The 17,189-nt window shown below is 50.3% G+C and overlaps 4 protein-coding genes across 4 annotated transcripts; 1 reads left to right on the top strand and 3 right to left on the bottom strand.

The window, feature by feature from the left end:
- Nucleotides 1-984: 984 nt before the first annotated feature.
- Nucleotides 985-5,805, bottom strand: UREG_02218 (uncharacterized protein; the record flags this gene model as incomplete). The annotated part of the gene is made up of 8 exons (XM_002542656.1): nt 985-2,205; nt 2,809-3,020; nt 3,177-3,297; nt 3,345-3,381; nt 3,631-3,745; nt 4,196-4,223; nt 4,413-4,556; nt 4,660-5,805. The coding sequence occupies 8 exons, from the start codon at nt 5,803-5,805 to the stop codon at nt 985-987; spliced, it is 3,024 nt and encodes a 1,007-aa protein (XP_002542702.1).
- Nucleotides 5,806-7,627: 1,822 nt separating this feature from the next.
- UREG_02217 (uncharacterized protein) lies at nt 7,628-8,728 on the top strand (the record flags this gene model as incomplete). Its single annotated transcript, XM_002542655.1, has 1 exon — nt 7,628-8,728. The coding sequence occupies one exon, from the start codon at nt 7,628-7,630 to the stop codon at nt 8,726-8,728; it is 1,101 nt and encodes a 366-aa protein (XP_002542701.1).
- Nucleotides 8,729-9,647: 919 nt separating this feature from the next.
- Nucleotides 9,648-10,109, bottom strand: UREG_02216 (uncharacterized protein; the record flags this gene model as incomplete). The annotated part of the gene is made up of 2 exons (XM_002542654.1): nt 9,648-9,937; nt 10,001-10,109. 2 exons carry the CDS (start codon nt 10,107-10,109, stop codon nt 9,648-9,650), a joined length of 399 nt encoding a protein of 132 aa, XP_002542700.1.
- A 2,472-nt stretch (nt 10,110-12,581) lies between these two features.
- On the bottom strand, nt 12,582-13,636 carry UREG_02215 (uncharacterized protein; the record flags this gene model as incomplete). The annotated part of the gene is made up of 3 exons (XM_002542653.1): nt 12,582-13,119; nt 13,330-13,373; nt 13,589-13,636. The coding sequence occupies 3 exons, from the start codon at nt 13,634-13,636 to the stop codon at nt 12,582-12,584; spliced, it is 630 nt and encodes a 209-aa protein (XP_002542699.1).
- Nucleotides 13,637-17,189: the final 3,553 nt, after the last annotated feature.

The raw sequence follows: 17,189 nt of genomic DNA, 5'->3' as shown, positions 1-17,189 counted from the left end.
GGGATATCAGTCCTTCTCCCCCGCCCCCCCCCCCCCCTCGCTCACCGCATTAAAGAAAACCAACTGACAAAACATCACTCTTCCATTTATAGATCGCCCATCCGGCGCAGTCCTCGAGGGAAGGCAATTCCCCACCTTCCCCCCTTTCCCAACTTCATTCCCTCCGTTTCCAACGTCTATACCGGGCTTCCCGCCTTTTCCAACCACATTCCCCCCGTTCCCAACTACCTTCCCGGGATTTCCTCCTCAGAATCCCAGCCCGACTCCAACGCCCGTCCCTACTCCGGCCCGTGACTAAAAGAAGAATGAAAACCTGGGATTCAGTGTAGTTTCGGAGTTTCTTTTTTTATTTTTTTCAATTCTTTGCCTGAGAGTCTACCAAAAGGAACACGAAGATATTCTTACGAACAGTATTCAGTGGGTAAAAGGGGGAGAAATGACGATAGTTCGTGAAATGACTATGATTCGATATGAAAGCTTCAGAAATGTACTCCCTTCTTCCTAGGGCCGTGTGGCCATCATCAAACTGTGCCGCTCTCATCAATTAGTTTCTACTGACTGGGAACTGCAAAGTAAACTCAAATCACTTAGATTCAATTTGTCTCACTAGATGTCATGCCTAGCAGAAGGCTAAAGCTTCACAAAAGTAGTTATCCCTAAATGCAAAGGTTGAATGGTAATAAAATAAAAAAAATCTTTGCCAAAGGCTGCCCTTGTTCATTTCATCATAATCATCACCAGAAGGGAGCCCGAGAGTAACATCTCGAATCCTGTCAGTGCCAAAAAAAGAAAACATCCAAAGATCACCAACCATGCAAAAACATAACATTAGCAAGTTGTTAAATCCTTGCTGAAATATTTGAGTTCCATGAGGCTAAATTGGAGTAGACCCAGTGTATTGCAATGCTCTGGATAATTCTGCAATCAACATAATTGGGCAAAAGCAATATCCAACAGTTCTCATAGTCACCTGGCGTCTCTTGTTCAGTTCGCTAAGCCGACTTTGCTCTTCCATTTCTTTAGTCCCGGATGGCTACCAAACTGCTCCTTCTTCAGCTTCCTTTTCCCATTACCAGAGGACCAGACGGGCCACCCCATGCCGACTTTTCGGCTCGAATTCAATCTCCTGTCAACGTCCTCTTTGAAACGCTTCCAGCTACGCTGGCGCTCTTCCCAGTCTGCCATTTGTGCAAGCATAGAGTCCCAGGTCTTAGATTCCTGGGCGCGGAGAATCTCGTCGTAGTCGGCTGTGGTGTTGGAGCGCTGACGACTGGTAGCCGTTATGCGCTGGTCTGACGGGCCGGCCTCCTCTGGGGACTGCTCAGAGGATAGCCCAGGTGCAGTGGATGGCCGTTGCGGCAGGCGTGGGTTATCGGCTTCACTAATCAATGAACTGTACTGGTATACGTGGGCGGATGGCCTGGGGTCCTGCGCGAGATTAGAGCTAGAGGATTGGGATTGTTGGTAAAAGTTCTCTTCCTGTTGAAGGACTCTGTAAATGCGCTGCGAGCGGAATCTTGCTGCAGCTGCCTCTCCGACCAAGTCGGGGTCTTCAAGGGGAGAAAATGGAAGGTCCCCAGCAGAATTGTGCAAAGAGTTCACCAGCGAAGAACTGCTTCCGGCGGCAGTGTGAGGGGAGTCCGCTCTAACAGCAGGATCCTGAATAGAACTGTTGACCAGGCTAGAAGAGGATAAATTATGGCTTTCTCCAGCCTGACTAATACCGCCAGTACTCAAACTTGGGGCAGTGAAGCGGCGCTGAAACGCCTCAGGCATGCCAGCATTGTCATATCGAGATCCACTCGCCTGGCCTGAGAATAAAGATGGAAAAAACCTCGAAGTATCCGTCACCCGTCTTTTGGCAACATTGTGATAATGGCGAGCCTGCAGACCCCCCGTGACAGGAACCCACTCCGCAATATTATACAAGGATCGAATATTCGCGTTCGATAGATCCCCACCTCGAGTTTCAAAACCGGGGGCATACCTTTGAGCTGAAGGTAGACCAGATTGCTGGGAAAGGTTCAAAGTCGAGGACTGTGGTAACGAGTTGTTTCGCCCGTGCCAATCGTTCCCCCGACCAGCTGCAATATCACTTGCTCTTACGTGATGTGGCGGCGCAGAAGAATGGTAGGAAGGGGCCGCAGAGACATACGAAGGGGCGTTTGAATGGATGGAAGCCGTCTCCGACTCATTGAAGCCCGTCTGGCGCGGAGTATAAAGTGGAAGCGGTTCTGGGTAGGGCGTAAGGAGTGAACGGGGAGGCGGCAAAGGCATAATGCATGCGTTTTCTGCTACTTTGCCTTTAGATGGGAACCGGGAAGCTTGCTCTCAGAATGATGTCCGAGGACGGATAGAATCATTCAAAGAGCAGCTGAAGGCTGATGAGTTATTGCAAGGTCATGCGAGTTGCGAGAGAGAGCAGAAGCGGGTGACGAAGAGCTGGAGTGCGAGCTAAAGCCAATAGGTCAGCATCTAGATTTATTAGATAATTTGAGGCGAGAACGCATATTCAGGCAGAGGATAGTATCGCAAACAAACTATTTTTCCGCGGAAGAATGCGCGCATATTGCCTCTTCTAACATCCCACCGTGTAACCGGGCAGTCCAGAGACCACAACCACAGAAGCAGAAATAATTGATAAATAACTGACATGTCCAGGGAGCTGTTCTTTTTGAAATCAAAACACAGAGCTCTTTGGTATTGTTTGGTTGCGAGTCCCATGGTTCACCCAGCGGCGGGCTTCCACAGAATCCCTCAGATAGGCGGGTTTTGGTCTGCGGGGGGAATTTCATGGTGGTTACTCACACTTGATATCACCAACACAGGCGCAAGCACCGGATCTTTCCCACTGACAACGAGAGGGATACCAGAGCCAATGACGATGAAATATGGAAGAGCCTTGTTCCTGGATTGCTGGAAGGATGATCGTTCAAGTAGTTCCGGCTTGCCAGGGGAGGGAGACCAATGCAGCGGGATGCTCGCGATACAAGGCCGAATCAGGGCATATGGCACACGAACTTGCAAGAGCGAGGCCGTGCAGACTCCAGAGTGATCACGGCTACGAGGTTGGAGGGAAGAACAAAGGTCCCACTGCTCCCAGTTTGCGCGAGCGGGTACAGACGAGCGACTTGGTTACATCACTGATGCTGTTCTCGCCGAGACTCCGGGCTAACCAGCATCTTGTCCCCAGCACCCGGAGCCCCCAAGTTCGTGCCTTTTCCGAGCCGACCAGCCCGTTGCGGCCAGTCGTTGAGTGATTCCTTCTGGAAGCCAACGCTCAAGTGCACCGCCACACTTGTTTACCATACAGAAACGTTTCCCGGATATTTCACCCCTCATACCAAACCCCCCTGTTCAATACGCCCTGTCACCAATGACCTGTGTGTCGGTCCAAGTTAAATTACAGTTGGTCCAGAAATCACTCGTATGGGTAATTCTGATACAGATACAGATCTTCCAGCTGCGTCGCTGTCCTCGACTTCTTCTGCGCACAAAGCTGATGAACATCTTCTCTCCCCCGCTGATGTGGTTGTGCAGCGTGCTCTCAAGCGTAAAGTCGTCCGGGATGTGGGATGAAACACCATCAGCGCCAACAAGGCGCTGCGGGGGTTGCATCAGCAGCCTTACCATAGAACAGCGGTGTCCTTTTCCTCGGTAATGGAGTGCGGCGGTCCGGTTAACGCCGTGATAGATGCGAGATGCTTCTCATCGTCGTATTCATTATCTTCGAGTGGATCAACAGCTTCGAAGAGGGATCACAACTTCTTATGCGCTTAGCTCTTCTTATGCGGTTACATCTCACAGAGAAAGGGAAAGAGCCCTACCAAAACCCCTACACTCCATATAGTTATCTGCGCTGTAAGAATAGCCCGCATCAAGGGATCACTTCCGGTGCTCGGTATACCTCAGCCTGTATGCACCCATCATGCTCCCGGTCTCCCATCATCCGACTTAACCGTGTGGATGATATGCGCAGACCAGGTTTCCTATGGTGAGGACAGCGTAAGAAATTGTTTCATTTGTTCTTTGATGCTTTTTAACTCGTTAACTAGGGGATAGTTATGATTGGTCTTGTTTGATCCATTTCCGCTTCACCAGATTCAGTAGATAACATCCAGGAGAATCACACGGCATGATTCCGGAGAGTTGGACGAATGGCCCCATCATGATATGATATATGCGCAGTACATACCTAGTAGTTGCGTATGTACGCGGAATACCTACTGGATTAGGAGGAGCCCAGGAATTGACCAAACTGTGATGGTTTGGGATTCGCTTTGCATGACATCATCGTCAAGCGCCTGGGCAGTTTACGACTGTTACTGATGTCAATGGGCGTTGTAGTCTCCGGTGTGTATGGAGTATCGAGTGCTAGAGATTTTAATTGTTAAAACTATCTAGCTACTTACTCGCAAACGAGTCATATCGCTTTGTGATTTCATGTCGTCATTTTGTCCCTTTTTTGCCGTTTTCTTGCAAATCGCATGATGACGCTCCAGTAATATCATATCCTTTCCGTAACACCGTTCCCCAGATGTCGAATGTTGGAGATGCTAGCTATGCCAGGTTTCTCTGCTGTAGGTCTAAACGATGGCGCGTAGCATTGCCCACACAATCCCAATACGCATTGTCAAACTATTTCGATTCGTTCTGTACCTTTGAGACACGCTCGACCACACGCGCAAAGAGCGGATGATCCTTCTCCAAGCCGGTCAATTTTGTGGTGGCAGCTTCCGCTGATTCAGCCTTTAAGATCTTGGCGAGTTCGAAGCTCTCGTCGTCGTCTGGGACGTTCTGGAATCGAAGGGCTTGTTCCAAAGCACCCAAAAGGGCATCGACCTTCTTTCCACGCTCTGCCAATTGAGAAGCGGGCCCGATGAAGCGCTCCTTGCGTCCAAGCTTACGAAGTGGCGCGCGACCGACACGTTGGACAACATCCTCGAGATGGGGGTTGGAAATGCGGGTGATGATGGCGTCAACGTACTTGCGCTGCTCCTCAGCTGCAATGCCGTGCTTGTCGACAATAAGAGCCGAGGTCTCTGAAAGAGCATCATTGACGTAGCCACGAATCTTCTCGTCGCTCATAGCTTCGTAGATGGTCTTCTTTCCCATGTTGTAGCCGTAGTATGCAGCGGTAGCATGTCCGGTGTTGACAGTGTAAAGCTTGCGCTCAATGTATGGATCCAAGTTGTCAACCCAATGAATAGCCTTGATCTCAGGGTGACCCCATTCGCCAAACGGTGTCTTGTCCACCACCCATTCATAGAACTTTTCAATCTTCACGTCGAGGCCAGAGTTAGGGGCTTGGGTAGGGACGATACGGTCGATGGCAGAATTGGCGAATCGAGCTCTGGAGGGAAGGGATTCGACACGAGAGGCATCAGTGTTTTCCTTGATGAAGCCGTGGAGGGTATCGGTGGCGCCAATGGCATTCTCGCAGGCAACCACGGCCAGTGGCTTCTCAATGGTACGAGCATTGATGCCTTTCGCGATTGGTGGGGCAATGAACTTGAGGATATTGGGGCCGACGGCACAGGTAACGACATCGGCGGTGGAGATCTCACTGATGACCTGGTCGAGGTTATGCTTGGAATTGATAGCACGGTAGTTGGTAATGGTCTTGGTTTGCTCTCCCTCATTGCTGACCTCGGTGACCTTGTAGGAAGAGGCGTTTTGAAGGGCCTCGATGACCGAGTCCATCACATCGACGAAGACAACTTCATAGCCAGACTCGTGGAGGAATTCACCGACGAAGCCACGGCCAATGTTGCCGCCACCAAAGTGAATCGCTTTCTTACCCATGGCTGCAGCGGTAGTGATTTTCTTGGAAATGAGGAGAATGAGGCAAACAATTTCAAATGCACGGCTGAGGGAAGATATAGAAGAGAGAAGAGGAAGAGAGAGAGAGAGAGAGAGAGACGGGGGAAGATGTGTTGGGTCAAGCAGTGAGGTGGAAGGAGGGGCAGCAGAGTGAGCAATGGAGGGGTTGCTGAGATGGCTGAGGCTGCCCAATGCAGCTTTCTGTCTGCGTTGACACCAATCCGGAAGCAGTTCTTTGTTTCGTGCTCACCAAACCCTGCCCGGAAAGTCTCCTGTTGGGCCTGCGCGCGCCTTTATAGCGGCCTCACTCTCGCCTGGCCTTTCCACCCCTCTCTCGGGCAAGACCCAAGCCATTGACGGGCAATTTGGTATCGGCATGACGACATGGCGAGAGTCGAGAGAGCAGCTGAGATTTCTTGTTCTCCCTTCACAGCTGTTAACTAGCAGTCGCAGCGACATCATTGCCTGCAATCCAGCCTATGAGAACCAGCAGAACATCCCACTTCGCTCACTTCTCAGCAACGGCTCCTTGGCATCAAGCCGCTAGTCGATTTACCCGCTGCCCTCCGGGACCGCAGCAATTGACACTTGTCGCTGAACTCGGCTTCATCGCCCTCTTGATATATCGGATAGCAGAGACAAGAGATGGTTTCTTCAAACTTATACTCGAACAGGATTGTATCCCATCTTAGCCCGAATCGATGGCCCTGGATCCTGCAAAAGCACAATCTTGCTCCCGTGTCCACCGTTCTTTTAGCTAACTAGCGTGCAGAAGCACCAAGGGACGGACCGACGCGAGAAATTCCGATGATCGTGGTTCAAATCATCCTTCCCAAAGACACCCAAACCAAACCTAAAAGTATCGACCCTGGAGCAAAATCTATCCAGAACAATCTGCTTCATTCCCACCGGTCCAGTTGCTCGCTCCAATTGATGCTTAGACCTGGACCGACGCCCCACTGGCTCTCTCTCAAGAGATACGCATTTGCGACCCACGATTTTGAAGAAGATGTTACGCCAAATGCGTTGTTCGAGATTCATTTCCTAAGAAAACGAGCAGGGATCCCCGCCCTTCTCAAGTGATGTCGGTTTCATCCGTTATTATTTGGTGGTGAAGATCATGAAAAGTGACTAGGAATCGAGCTGATATTGGCAATATCGACCATTACTGGACCATAGCTTATGCATACTTGTGGGAATCCGATATCAGGTTTCTCGTTTGCCTTCTCTCCGGCATCCGCGATTGAGGGGCACTAAGACAGCCATCTCAGTAACACCACCCATGCATTGCTTCTGAAAATTTGATTTTGATACGCAACCTCAGGGGATCCGGTCATACCTGCATCACACAGCTATTATCAGAGTATGCATGCTGTATGTATACTGCACCTATCTAAAATGCATTTTCTATTGTACGACAAGCTCCATAATAGACTGCTAGATAATCCTACGTTTCTTCAAGCTCTAAGCTATGTTACGGAATTGAAATTGGATGTTCTTTTCTAATTTCCTCGTAGTAACTTCATAGTAATGTATAGAATAGCTTGCTTTGTTCACCCAAAATGACGCCAGGCGAGGGGCGGAAGGACCTTTAATGATATCACGTGAGTGACTTCAAGACCTTCCAGGTTTGATGAAAAGGGCTTGAAGACAAGAATACGAGATCCGTGTAGAATTGCTTTGGCTTCCGAAACCATCAACGCAATCCAAACATATTGATGACACAGACTTAAGTGACATTTGCCCTCTTATATGCTGTGCCTTTTTCCAAGATACCCCCCCAGCATCACAAACACGCAATAATATGCCCCTTTATGCTTTCGGCTCCAACGGCTCCGGCCAGCTCGGCCTGGGGCACAAAGAGGACGTTTCCCGCCCAACCAGATGTCTCTTCAAACCAGACTCTCCATTGCCAAACGAGGTGGCACAATCTTCCGACCAAGAGGACCTCGTTCAGCTCGCTGCAGGGGGTAATCATACTCTTGCCCTATTCAAGTCCGGCGCGGTCTATGCAGCGGGGTCGAATGGGAACGGGAGGTGTGGTTATCCTGCCGAAGCTGTGGAAGAGTTGCTTGAGTTTGGCAGGGTTGCTTTCTACGATGGTGGGCGCCGGGTTGATCAGTTTGCTGCGGTGGCGGCGACGTGGGAGTCGTCGTGTTTCGTGGAAGCCGGGACTGGCTACGTCTATGTGGTGGGCGTTGGGCTTAATGGTGAATTGGGTCTCGGGGAGAATGTTACTGAGGCTAGAAGCCCGACACGGATGCCGAACTTCCCGCCAGGGGGCAGGGAGATTATTTGTATTGCTGGTGCCCTTGCGCATACAGTGGTCGTTCTATCGAGCGGAGAGGTGTTTGGGTGGGGAAAGGGGAGAAAAGGCCAGCTTGGAGAGGCGGGCAGGAACAAGATGCTTTGGTCGCCGCAAAAAATCGAAGCTCCTTTTACTGCAGTGAAAGTTGCATGTGGGAAGGAATTTACCATACTCGTGGGAAATGTGGAGGATGGGGAGCTGGCAGTTTTGGGGACTGATAGATGGGGACAACGGTCAAAAGCTCCGGCAAATTTGAAGGGATACAAAACGGTTGGAGCTAGTTGGCATGGTATTTACAGCCATGGCTCCAATGGTTCTCTGACTGCTTGGGGTCGATCTGATCGTGGGCAAATGCCACCAGCCGACTTTCCCAGAATCACGTCCATGGGAATTGGAAGCGAACACGTTGTTGCTGCAGTTGACTGCAAGAGAATCATTGCGTTTGGATGGGGCGAACACGGGAACTGTGGCCCAGAAACTGATGAGCAGGGGAATGTTAACGGGAAGTATGTCGAAATCCCATTTGAGGGCGGCGTAACACCGATAATTACTGCCGTTGGGGCTGGCTGTGCCACAAGTTTTGTGATAGCCCGGTAAACGCTCAAGGACATTGCGAACATTAGAGGCGCAGTCAACTATGAAAATTGGACTTTCGAAGGAACCGATAGTTCCAGTCCGGGAGTTCGAGGGTGATGGTCATATCGACTCTTCAGTCAAACAGCCCTCGAATCTGAAACGGTCAGCCGTTTCCAGAGCTAACCACGACCACGAGACGTACCTGAGATATTCTCTGAGTCGGGGGGATTGCTGCAGACTCAACCTCTTCACCCCGGCGCTCCCTTTGCACAGCCGTGTTTATACTGTCCTGAACCGTACCTTGGCGACTACCTCGCAAGGGATCCTGCGTCATGTGAGTTAACTGTTGTAGCCAAACCCCCGAATCTAAGTCAGCTTACATTAACCATATTTGGATCCCAGCCAAGAATATCTTCCTGCTCCTCTTCATCTTGCGGTTCATCCCACTGACGATCGTCGTCAAGTGGAACGAAAAGGCTGTTTGGGTCAAGCAGAGCAGACGCTACCGGTGGGATATTTTGTGGGGTTTCTTGGACAGTTCCTCCGCGGAAAGATGTCTGGGCAGGTTCATTTCTTGCAGGGACGACAGGCCGCGTTGCGGGGGTATTCTCCTCGTTGTTCACGGAAGCTGTCTGTGGAGGCCGAGAATGCGGTCTAGCGGAGAGTTCACGGGCATCACCGTTCACAGACGTATCTATGTCTTCAGTCTCCCCTCGTGTCATCAAAGTGAACTCACATGCCATCCCCCCAGAATCGTATGACAGCTGGAGGGGTCGACATGGCCGAGTGTAGCGGGCTGTAATTGTTGTTTTAAGGGTATCTGCGTGCAAGACAATGGCCTTGAAATCCTTCACGCTTACAGCAACATGAAGTCTCTCTTCCACAATGCATTGTTCGAAATCCCTGGTGTCAATTGCAACAGAGGTATGGACTGGCTGCTTCAGGATTTCTTCGGGTACGTAATTAGAAGCGGGCACACCAATGCATTTGCATAGAGGCAGGTAATTACCCTACCTTTTCCGTTGGCCACTTTTGTAGTGAAGCTCGTAAATACCGCTTTCCCGTTGTCTGTAAACATATCCAGCTGCTCGGCTGTAGGCCCAAAGTACTCCACAATTCCCCTTAGGAACTTGGAATCTATGACCCACTGATTTTGGGCCTTGGACTTGTCAAAAACAGCATGTTGCACCTCCACTGGCTCATAAATCAGCTTGTATGTCTTAACAACTCCTATACTCTTTAGTTAGCCACAAGATCCCAGTTTGGTGAAAATAGCAGCTTCATTTTCCATACCATGTCTGCAAACCATCTGGATGACAACTCTGCACTCTGCCTCATCTGGCCCATCAAAAATCTGGAGTTCACACTGTTCAACAGCAGTATCCTTGTCCCTAAAATCCATACTTCGTCCTTTAAACACCGATAAAAGCGCCTTAGGACCGCTGTTAGAGTCCATAACCATAACAGCAATGATACAGGACGGAAGTACCTTGATATACAACTGGCACGACAGCTTAACTGGACCATGCCTAGCACTGGAACTGGCAGCATGACTGACCCTCCCGGCATCAAAGGCGTACCGACTGAAAAATGCCCCGCTACTATCAAATTTAAACGACGCATAGCCAGACTTTGTAGAATTCAGCGCGGAGAACCGCAGCTACATAGTTATCAGCCCTCTTATTTCTCCTTCTCAGGGGGTTTCCCTTGGTCATGATTGAAAGAAAAAAGCCTTACAAAGTCATTCTCCGCTTCTATGGACACTGCATCATTGAATTTTGCCAGGCAGACAAGCACGTCGTGCAGTTGAAGCAGACTTTCGGGGAGAAGGGTTAGTGAGAGAGAGGCCATCATCAAAGCTACATCTAATCTTCAAAGTCAAGAGATAAAAACAACATACGACGTATACTATCGGTGAAAGTAGACAAAGGACGATGAGGTCGAGAGAATTTACATAAGCAGTTTCTGCTTTGTCTTGCGCGCCTGATCCACGCTAGTCAAGCGTAGCTCCGGCGGCTAAATTGGCAGTGAGCTGCCTATTTTAGTATGCCGCGGTTAAAGCTCGGGGTAACCGTTCTCCTTGGAACCCTTGCAAGTTGCAAATAGTATCCTGTCAGTGCCTGAAGCTCCATCAACTAATTTAGGAGATGCCAACCCGTCGCGGCAACCTATTGGATGGGCCACAAGCCTCACAGGGAACAAGAAGTTGGAAGTTTTAACTCATTCTCTGAACGACAAACAGATCTCTCGACTATCAAACCACACGGGAGATTCGGTGCAACTCTACTCCGTACCTCAGACCCATATTCAATGATTCCGAATAATGGACGTCTTGATGATGATATGATTGGGCTAGTTACGTTCCCGGTCCCGTTCGCATCCCTTTTGGAATGCGATCGTATCATAACCAAAGTGATTGTCCCCGAGAGTATTGAAGCCCGAATGTCCTTCCTGGCGCTCACTTCCTCATTTCCGGCACAATTGTCCCGCAACTGGAACGCAGACTAGTTGGCGACCAACAATAACCTTCTCCTGCTGCATGATGCACTCTGCGGTCACATTGAAGCTAAAATTTTCACGTGGCAGATGCGGCTAGCTGATAGCGCAAATGCCTTCGAGCTGAGACTATCTGCAGATTTCGAAAGTTAGTTTCTCGGGGAAATTGGGAAGACATTGGAGAACATTTTTCCGCCTTCTGCGCGCGCCCCACATAAAACTGGGCGGGCGAACTCCTCCGCACCATGATAGGCAGTTTCTAACTGGATTTCTTGCAGGCATGAGTGGCTGATTTTCAAGCTGATCATCGCCCTTTTCCCGTTGTCACAAGTACGGACTTCATAACTGATGGATTTTGGAACCAGGGGTGTGATGATCCGGTCGAATGAGAATTCTCAGAGCAAAAGGATTCTCTGACGCAGGTTTGGCGCAACGTTGATATCTGAATTGACCAATAATCGGACGTTGAAGTGAGTTACCCCGTAATCACTCTGACTCTCTGCGGGGACCGGCTTGTTCTCTGTCTAACATCCAGACACCCAGCTTTTCTTCGACGGCCGTACTCCGTATCTTCCCTTTCTTTGTCTTTGAAAAAAGGGCAGGCCGTTGTCTGTCGGCGACCAAAACGGAGATTCGATTCTGTCTCGTAAACGATTGAGGGATGGACGTCTCCTGACGACCCGTCGAAGGTTCGGATTGAATGCCAGACATGGCAGTTCATGCAGCTCGTACTCCGTACTTGGTACGCATCAATATTGCTGCCCAAGTTGTCTCAGCCGTGGTAGATCAAATGGGAAAACGGTCTCGATCCGTCCTCGGCGCACGGCATCACAATAATGTGACTTAAGTGGCTTGATTGCGAGGATCATGCATCAAGCATATTGTATTTTTTATGTGAGTTGCATCTTGAGACCAAGAGACTGATGAAGCAAGCTTCGAAAGATCCAGGGCTGTGGTTCACTACTCTAGCCTGCTCATCCAGAGCTCGTTGACATTTTTGGCGCTTGTGTTTGAACCCAGCCTTGGCCACTCCGGACTTAAAACAATCCTCCGAAGACGCTGGAACTGTGAACAACTATCTCAATCACTTCCCGTACAAGTCGTTTGAAACAAGAAGGGAAAGTCTAAGCTCAGACATCTCCTTCGATGCGCTTGCTGCGTTGAGACCCCTGGAATATCGGAAATCAATGTTTTGGACTTGCTTCTCTTGCGGGACTAAGTTGATGCTGACAAATAGCACAAGGTTCAGCCGGATCAGATCCTGGGCTTGGCACCGCGCCCATTGGCCAACGGAGCGCCGCAACAGTGGGCCAAGCATTTCGAAACTTTTCGAGTTTCCCGCACAAGAACCCCCTCTTCAACTGCCCATTTAGGGTATTCAAGGCTTTCTTGGTGTGCAAGGCGACGAGCAATGCAACATGTTCCGCGTCCTGTCGACGATAGTTTTGCGGTTTTTCCGTGGCCACATTGATCTTCTACTGGAGATGTCCAGGTCGGTTCGACAAAGTGTCCCTGGCTTGGAGCTTGCTCTGGCGCCTACTTTAGTCCAGGCACAAAATCCATGGCGTGGCCACAAGCGAGGATGTTTCGTAATTTTGGTATCACGCTTGAAAGGCACTTGAGGAGAAGGCCAGGGTCCACAAACGTTCGGTCGCAAGTCAAACCACATGTTTTCGCGCTGCATTGTTCGGTGCCTGAGTCGGGAACGTCGTCGCCTGATGGAACAGAATCTGAACCATGGCGTGTATGAAACAAGAGCTGCAGTAATATCCTGAGTTCTGGGGTGAGCTCGAGGCTCAGGTTTCAGCGCTTGAAGAAAACTGTGTTGAGGAGTCGCCGCCAAATTAGTTAGCTGCGGCTCTTGGAGCTCAAGCAGAGAGGGTCTGATCAGAAAGCTCCATCTGATGGTGTCGGCTCTAAAATTAGCATGCTTAGCCGTTCTGTCAAAAATCGCGGGGTAGCGCGCGATAGATGTGGGCAATCTGCCAATCTGGGCATGGAGTAATTACAAGCAAGGAATGACGGAGATGCGTTCCTCCTCACGGCCTCTGGAGGGATGAAAAATACTACAGACAAGCCTTCTCAAATATTTCGACGGCGACAAAAAAAAGCGATTTAGATCTGACCTTGCTCCATCAAGAATCGGAGCTTCTAGAATTTCCATCTCGAACTGGACGAGCCTACGACCCTTGTTAGCCTGATACAGCGATCATTTTGATTCTCTAGGCGATCTCGAGCTAGCTTTGATTGTAGGGCTGGAGAAGCCTCCGCGAGTCCACGGGCTTTGTTGAAGGATGCACAATAATTCACTTGATTCCATCGATTCGGCTTCGTGAATTACAGATTTTGGCCAGGGTTTATCTCAATCTCCCAGGCTGCACTTACATGGTGAGTAGAGTGAGTAGCCTTCGGGGGAATTTGTGAATCGACCATGATGACCGAGGGTCGACTTGCGATCAGCGCTTTGTCTGCACTCCAGGGAGCTCCCTTGTCAAAGCTGAAGGCGCTCAAGGATATTCAAGAAACGATCAGCAATGTGAAAGGCCGATCCAGGCGAAACCGTCAGGTAGCGGAATGTTGAACCAAACAGCAGAGCAATAATCTACTCCGCCGGATGCCCGGATGCTTGGGGAGACGGCTGCTACTCGGCGTGAGGGCTAGCCGGAGAGACAAGCACCTGTCGCCAATTTCCCTCTGGGGAAACAGCAATCCCCGAAATCCCGATAAACTGGAGAAACTTGCTTTGCGCTCGGGATGGGCCCCCTATATTCAACATGGAAGATGGGAGAAATGCGCAGAGGTGGCTCGTATTCAGTGGAGAAGCGAAGCCCCGTGACCAGCTTTACATGCTGTGCCTCTAATTGCACGCTTGTCGGTTAGTTGTAACAGCCACCCAGGCCGCGCCGAGTTTCACTCCAAGCAGTCAACGGGTTCCATGGATTGCGCTTCAGGTTTGACGTGGAAATCTGGCACTAGGAAAGCTTGTTGCGCATGGCCAAATCGTTTGCGCCTCAATTCTCCTTCCTTCACCTTCATCGTTTGTTCTCCGCACCGAATTGCTCTGTGTTGTTATTACCTGCATAAATTCAGGCGGTGGGGAACCATAACAGAAAAATGGATCCTCTGAGGATGATCAACTTTTAGCGAGAAAAGCGCCCTCAGCCCATGGAGATATTGTTTGAAGACATCTCCAATTCTTCCCCCAAACCGAATTGTTATTACATATTCTTTCCCAACTGAGCTTGAAGCAAATCGTTGTGGTGTGGCCGGGGGGCGGGGAAAATGCTAGGGTAGTATCCGGGTTCTTGCTGTGCTTGGCTGCCCTGCAAGTCCTTCCTTCTCTCGGTATTGTTATTCGCGCGCATCGGACTTCAAATTCCAACGCTTGTGATTTCGATTTCAGTCGGAGCGGGACGCACAGATATGGTGTGTTGTACCTCGCCAGAGAGCGGGAACAACCAGTTGGTTACGATCCACACAATCGACAGCCACTGCAATCGTGCCCTGATCTGGAACGTGTTTGTCTTCCGCCTGGTCGAAGCAAGTATCAAATCCTTTTGCTATGCAACTCGTTGCCATCTTCAGTATTTGACTTGCATTTTCGCAGCCAATCAGAACAACCGTAGGAGTGATGAACCTTGCTGTGGACATTCCGTTCGGTGTCTCTGTAACAATCACCGCCGGAAGAATCCAAGGCGCTCCTCCCTCTAGAATTGGCCATCTCCCCTACAGCAGAGCAAAGCCCTTTCCAGATACACGTCCAGCAGCTTCGCAAAAGCTCTCTTGATATCAGGTTATTGAGGAAAGTGACGCTCCAGTGGTGACTGGCTATCCTAGCAAGCAGTGTATTTTACGCGTAATCCCGTGACGAGCCATGTTTGGGGATTTTCGGCTGTGCTGATTGGCCCAGAGCGTCCACTGTGGCACCAACGCTGGGATCCGCCACAATCAGGGAGAGAGTTTTGCGCTTTTTGCTTTTTCGCCTTCCTGGACCCTAAAATTTCCTGGACCATCCCCGGCCCTTCCTCCATCCTCTCTTTCCCCCCTCCCGCTGCCTTGACTCGCACACAAACCACACTAAAGTCTTCTCAAGCTATCTCATTGCACCACAACTTCCACGCTACTGTCGACACTACGACTTATTTCGCCTAGTCTGGCCTTTGCCTTCTTCTCGCAAACCACGAGTCCGTCTCGCCCTGGTTCTTTTGAAATTACCGCCAGGCAAAATAACTTTGGTACAAAACCCTTAGTGCGCGTGGGTCGTATCGGTGGGCCTCTGCCGCCAACAGAGTCACAAGAGAGGAAAAAAAGAATCGCAAGGGGGAGGTCCAAGCTCACATCACAGGCCTTGTCGCTCGCAAAGATCGCGCTGAGAGGCCCTTGGGTCTCTAATTCTTGCCTGGTTTTGTGGTCTCTCTTTGAAGGAGGGCTTAAAGGGCGTCGCATCGCCTGCTCCTCACGTGTTTAAGCTTCGGTCAGTTCGTCCTCTCCCGTTTTAAAATACGCATCGCGCGCCTCACAAGCTCACAATAATCGGATAGCCCGTCGACGTCTCGAGCATTTTGCTCCACACCCTTGCCTGCGACTCGAGTGGAGGAGAGTGAGACCCAACGTCGTCGAGTGGACCCCATTGCTCTATCGGATTATCAACTTCTGCCAGTAATTCACGCGCTAGGATTGACCTGGACTTGGCCCCCAATACCAAGACTCGACCCTGGCTCGACTCTTCTTCCCAGAAGTCAACGAGCTCCCTGCTCCACAGTCGCCGCGATCTGGCAGTCGGGTTCCTATTCTGACTGGGGTGAAGGACAGGGGATCACTCTGAGAACAAACGTGGGAACAAGAAGGGAGTGTTGAAAGCAACACAGGGCAGAGGGCCTCCCGTAGGGCACGTGTAATTTTACCGACGTGATTGTTGAACCCCCTTTCCCACTCATTTATACGTGTGGAGCAAGAGGGGAAAGGAGGAGAAGGGAAAAGGGAGCAAGAAAAAAAAGGGAAAAATTACGATCTCCACCCTTCCCATCGATTTCATCGTATCCGCCAGCAAACCAGAGAGTTTCTCACTCTCTGAGTTACTTTTCCCACCGGACGAGTACATCCTCTCCAAACGCCCAATACCGCTGTTATACGCATAATATTTTGGTACATTTAACTAACGACAAGCGTCCACCGAAATATTCTTTTGACGCTTCCACTATCTTTTGCTGTCCCATCTATTCCCTGCGGAACGGTTCCACCGTTGATTCAACCAGCCCATCGGCTATCCCCTTCGACGATTCCAACTCTGCAAGAGACCATTGGGTCGCGTTGGCTCGTCGGCTGGTCTTACTGCAGGTCCCACTGCAAAAACACCAATCTAAGCTTCCTAAAATTATTTCAGCTCTGCTCCCACTGGCTTGAAATTAGTTCAAAAGAGAGTTGCCACCGCTCGCACCATCATCTTTTAACCTACATCGAAAGCTCCCCGTATTTCTCCTATCTTCGTCAAACCTCGCCAATCTTGGCCTTTCCCCTCCGGGACGACCGCGTTTCGTGACCTTCAGCCAGCACAAGCCCAAAGCTTGCCGCTTGAGGAGCACGTTCTTAAGCTTCGATATCCCTACTTCGCGCGCGAGACGAGCCGTTCTCGGTTTGGACTGGTATCTTGGGGTCGAACTTATTATTTGCTCTGGTGCTCGTTAGGGTACACTAAAAAGGGGTCCAAAGAAGTGCATTCTTTTCGACCAACACAAGTTTCCACGCGATTTGTTTGGGGAAAGCCCACTGCACCAACTTGGTCGCCAAACCTTTTGAAGGCCGAGTGCGTTGTCAAACTCCCTGCTCCGTGCCCGCAGTTACCGAAAGGGAGCATCTTGGTCGACGCCTGCTTGGGAACCGGCCTTTTTCTTTCTTGACCGGCCCATTCCTTCTTCCTTCAGATTATAATATAATTCTTTCGGTTCGATCTACTGGACTGAGCGAAGCCACCCGCCGCTAAGATCTG

The sequence above is a fragment of the Uncinocarpus reesii genome, genomic scaffold (genome assembly GCF_000003515.1).
Source record: "Uncinocarpus reesii 1704 scaffold_1 genomic scaffold, whole genome shotgun sequence".
Classification (NCBI taxonomy): Eukaryota; Fungi; Ascomycota; class Eurotiomycetes; order Onygenales; family Onygenaceae; genus Uncinocarpus; species Uncinocarpus reesii.
This window is presented reverse-complemented; position numbering and strand designations above follow the sequence as displayed.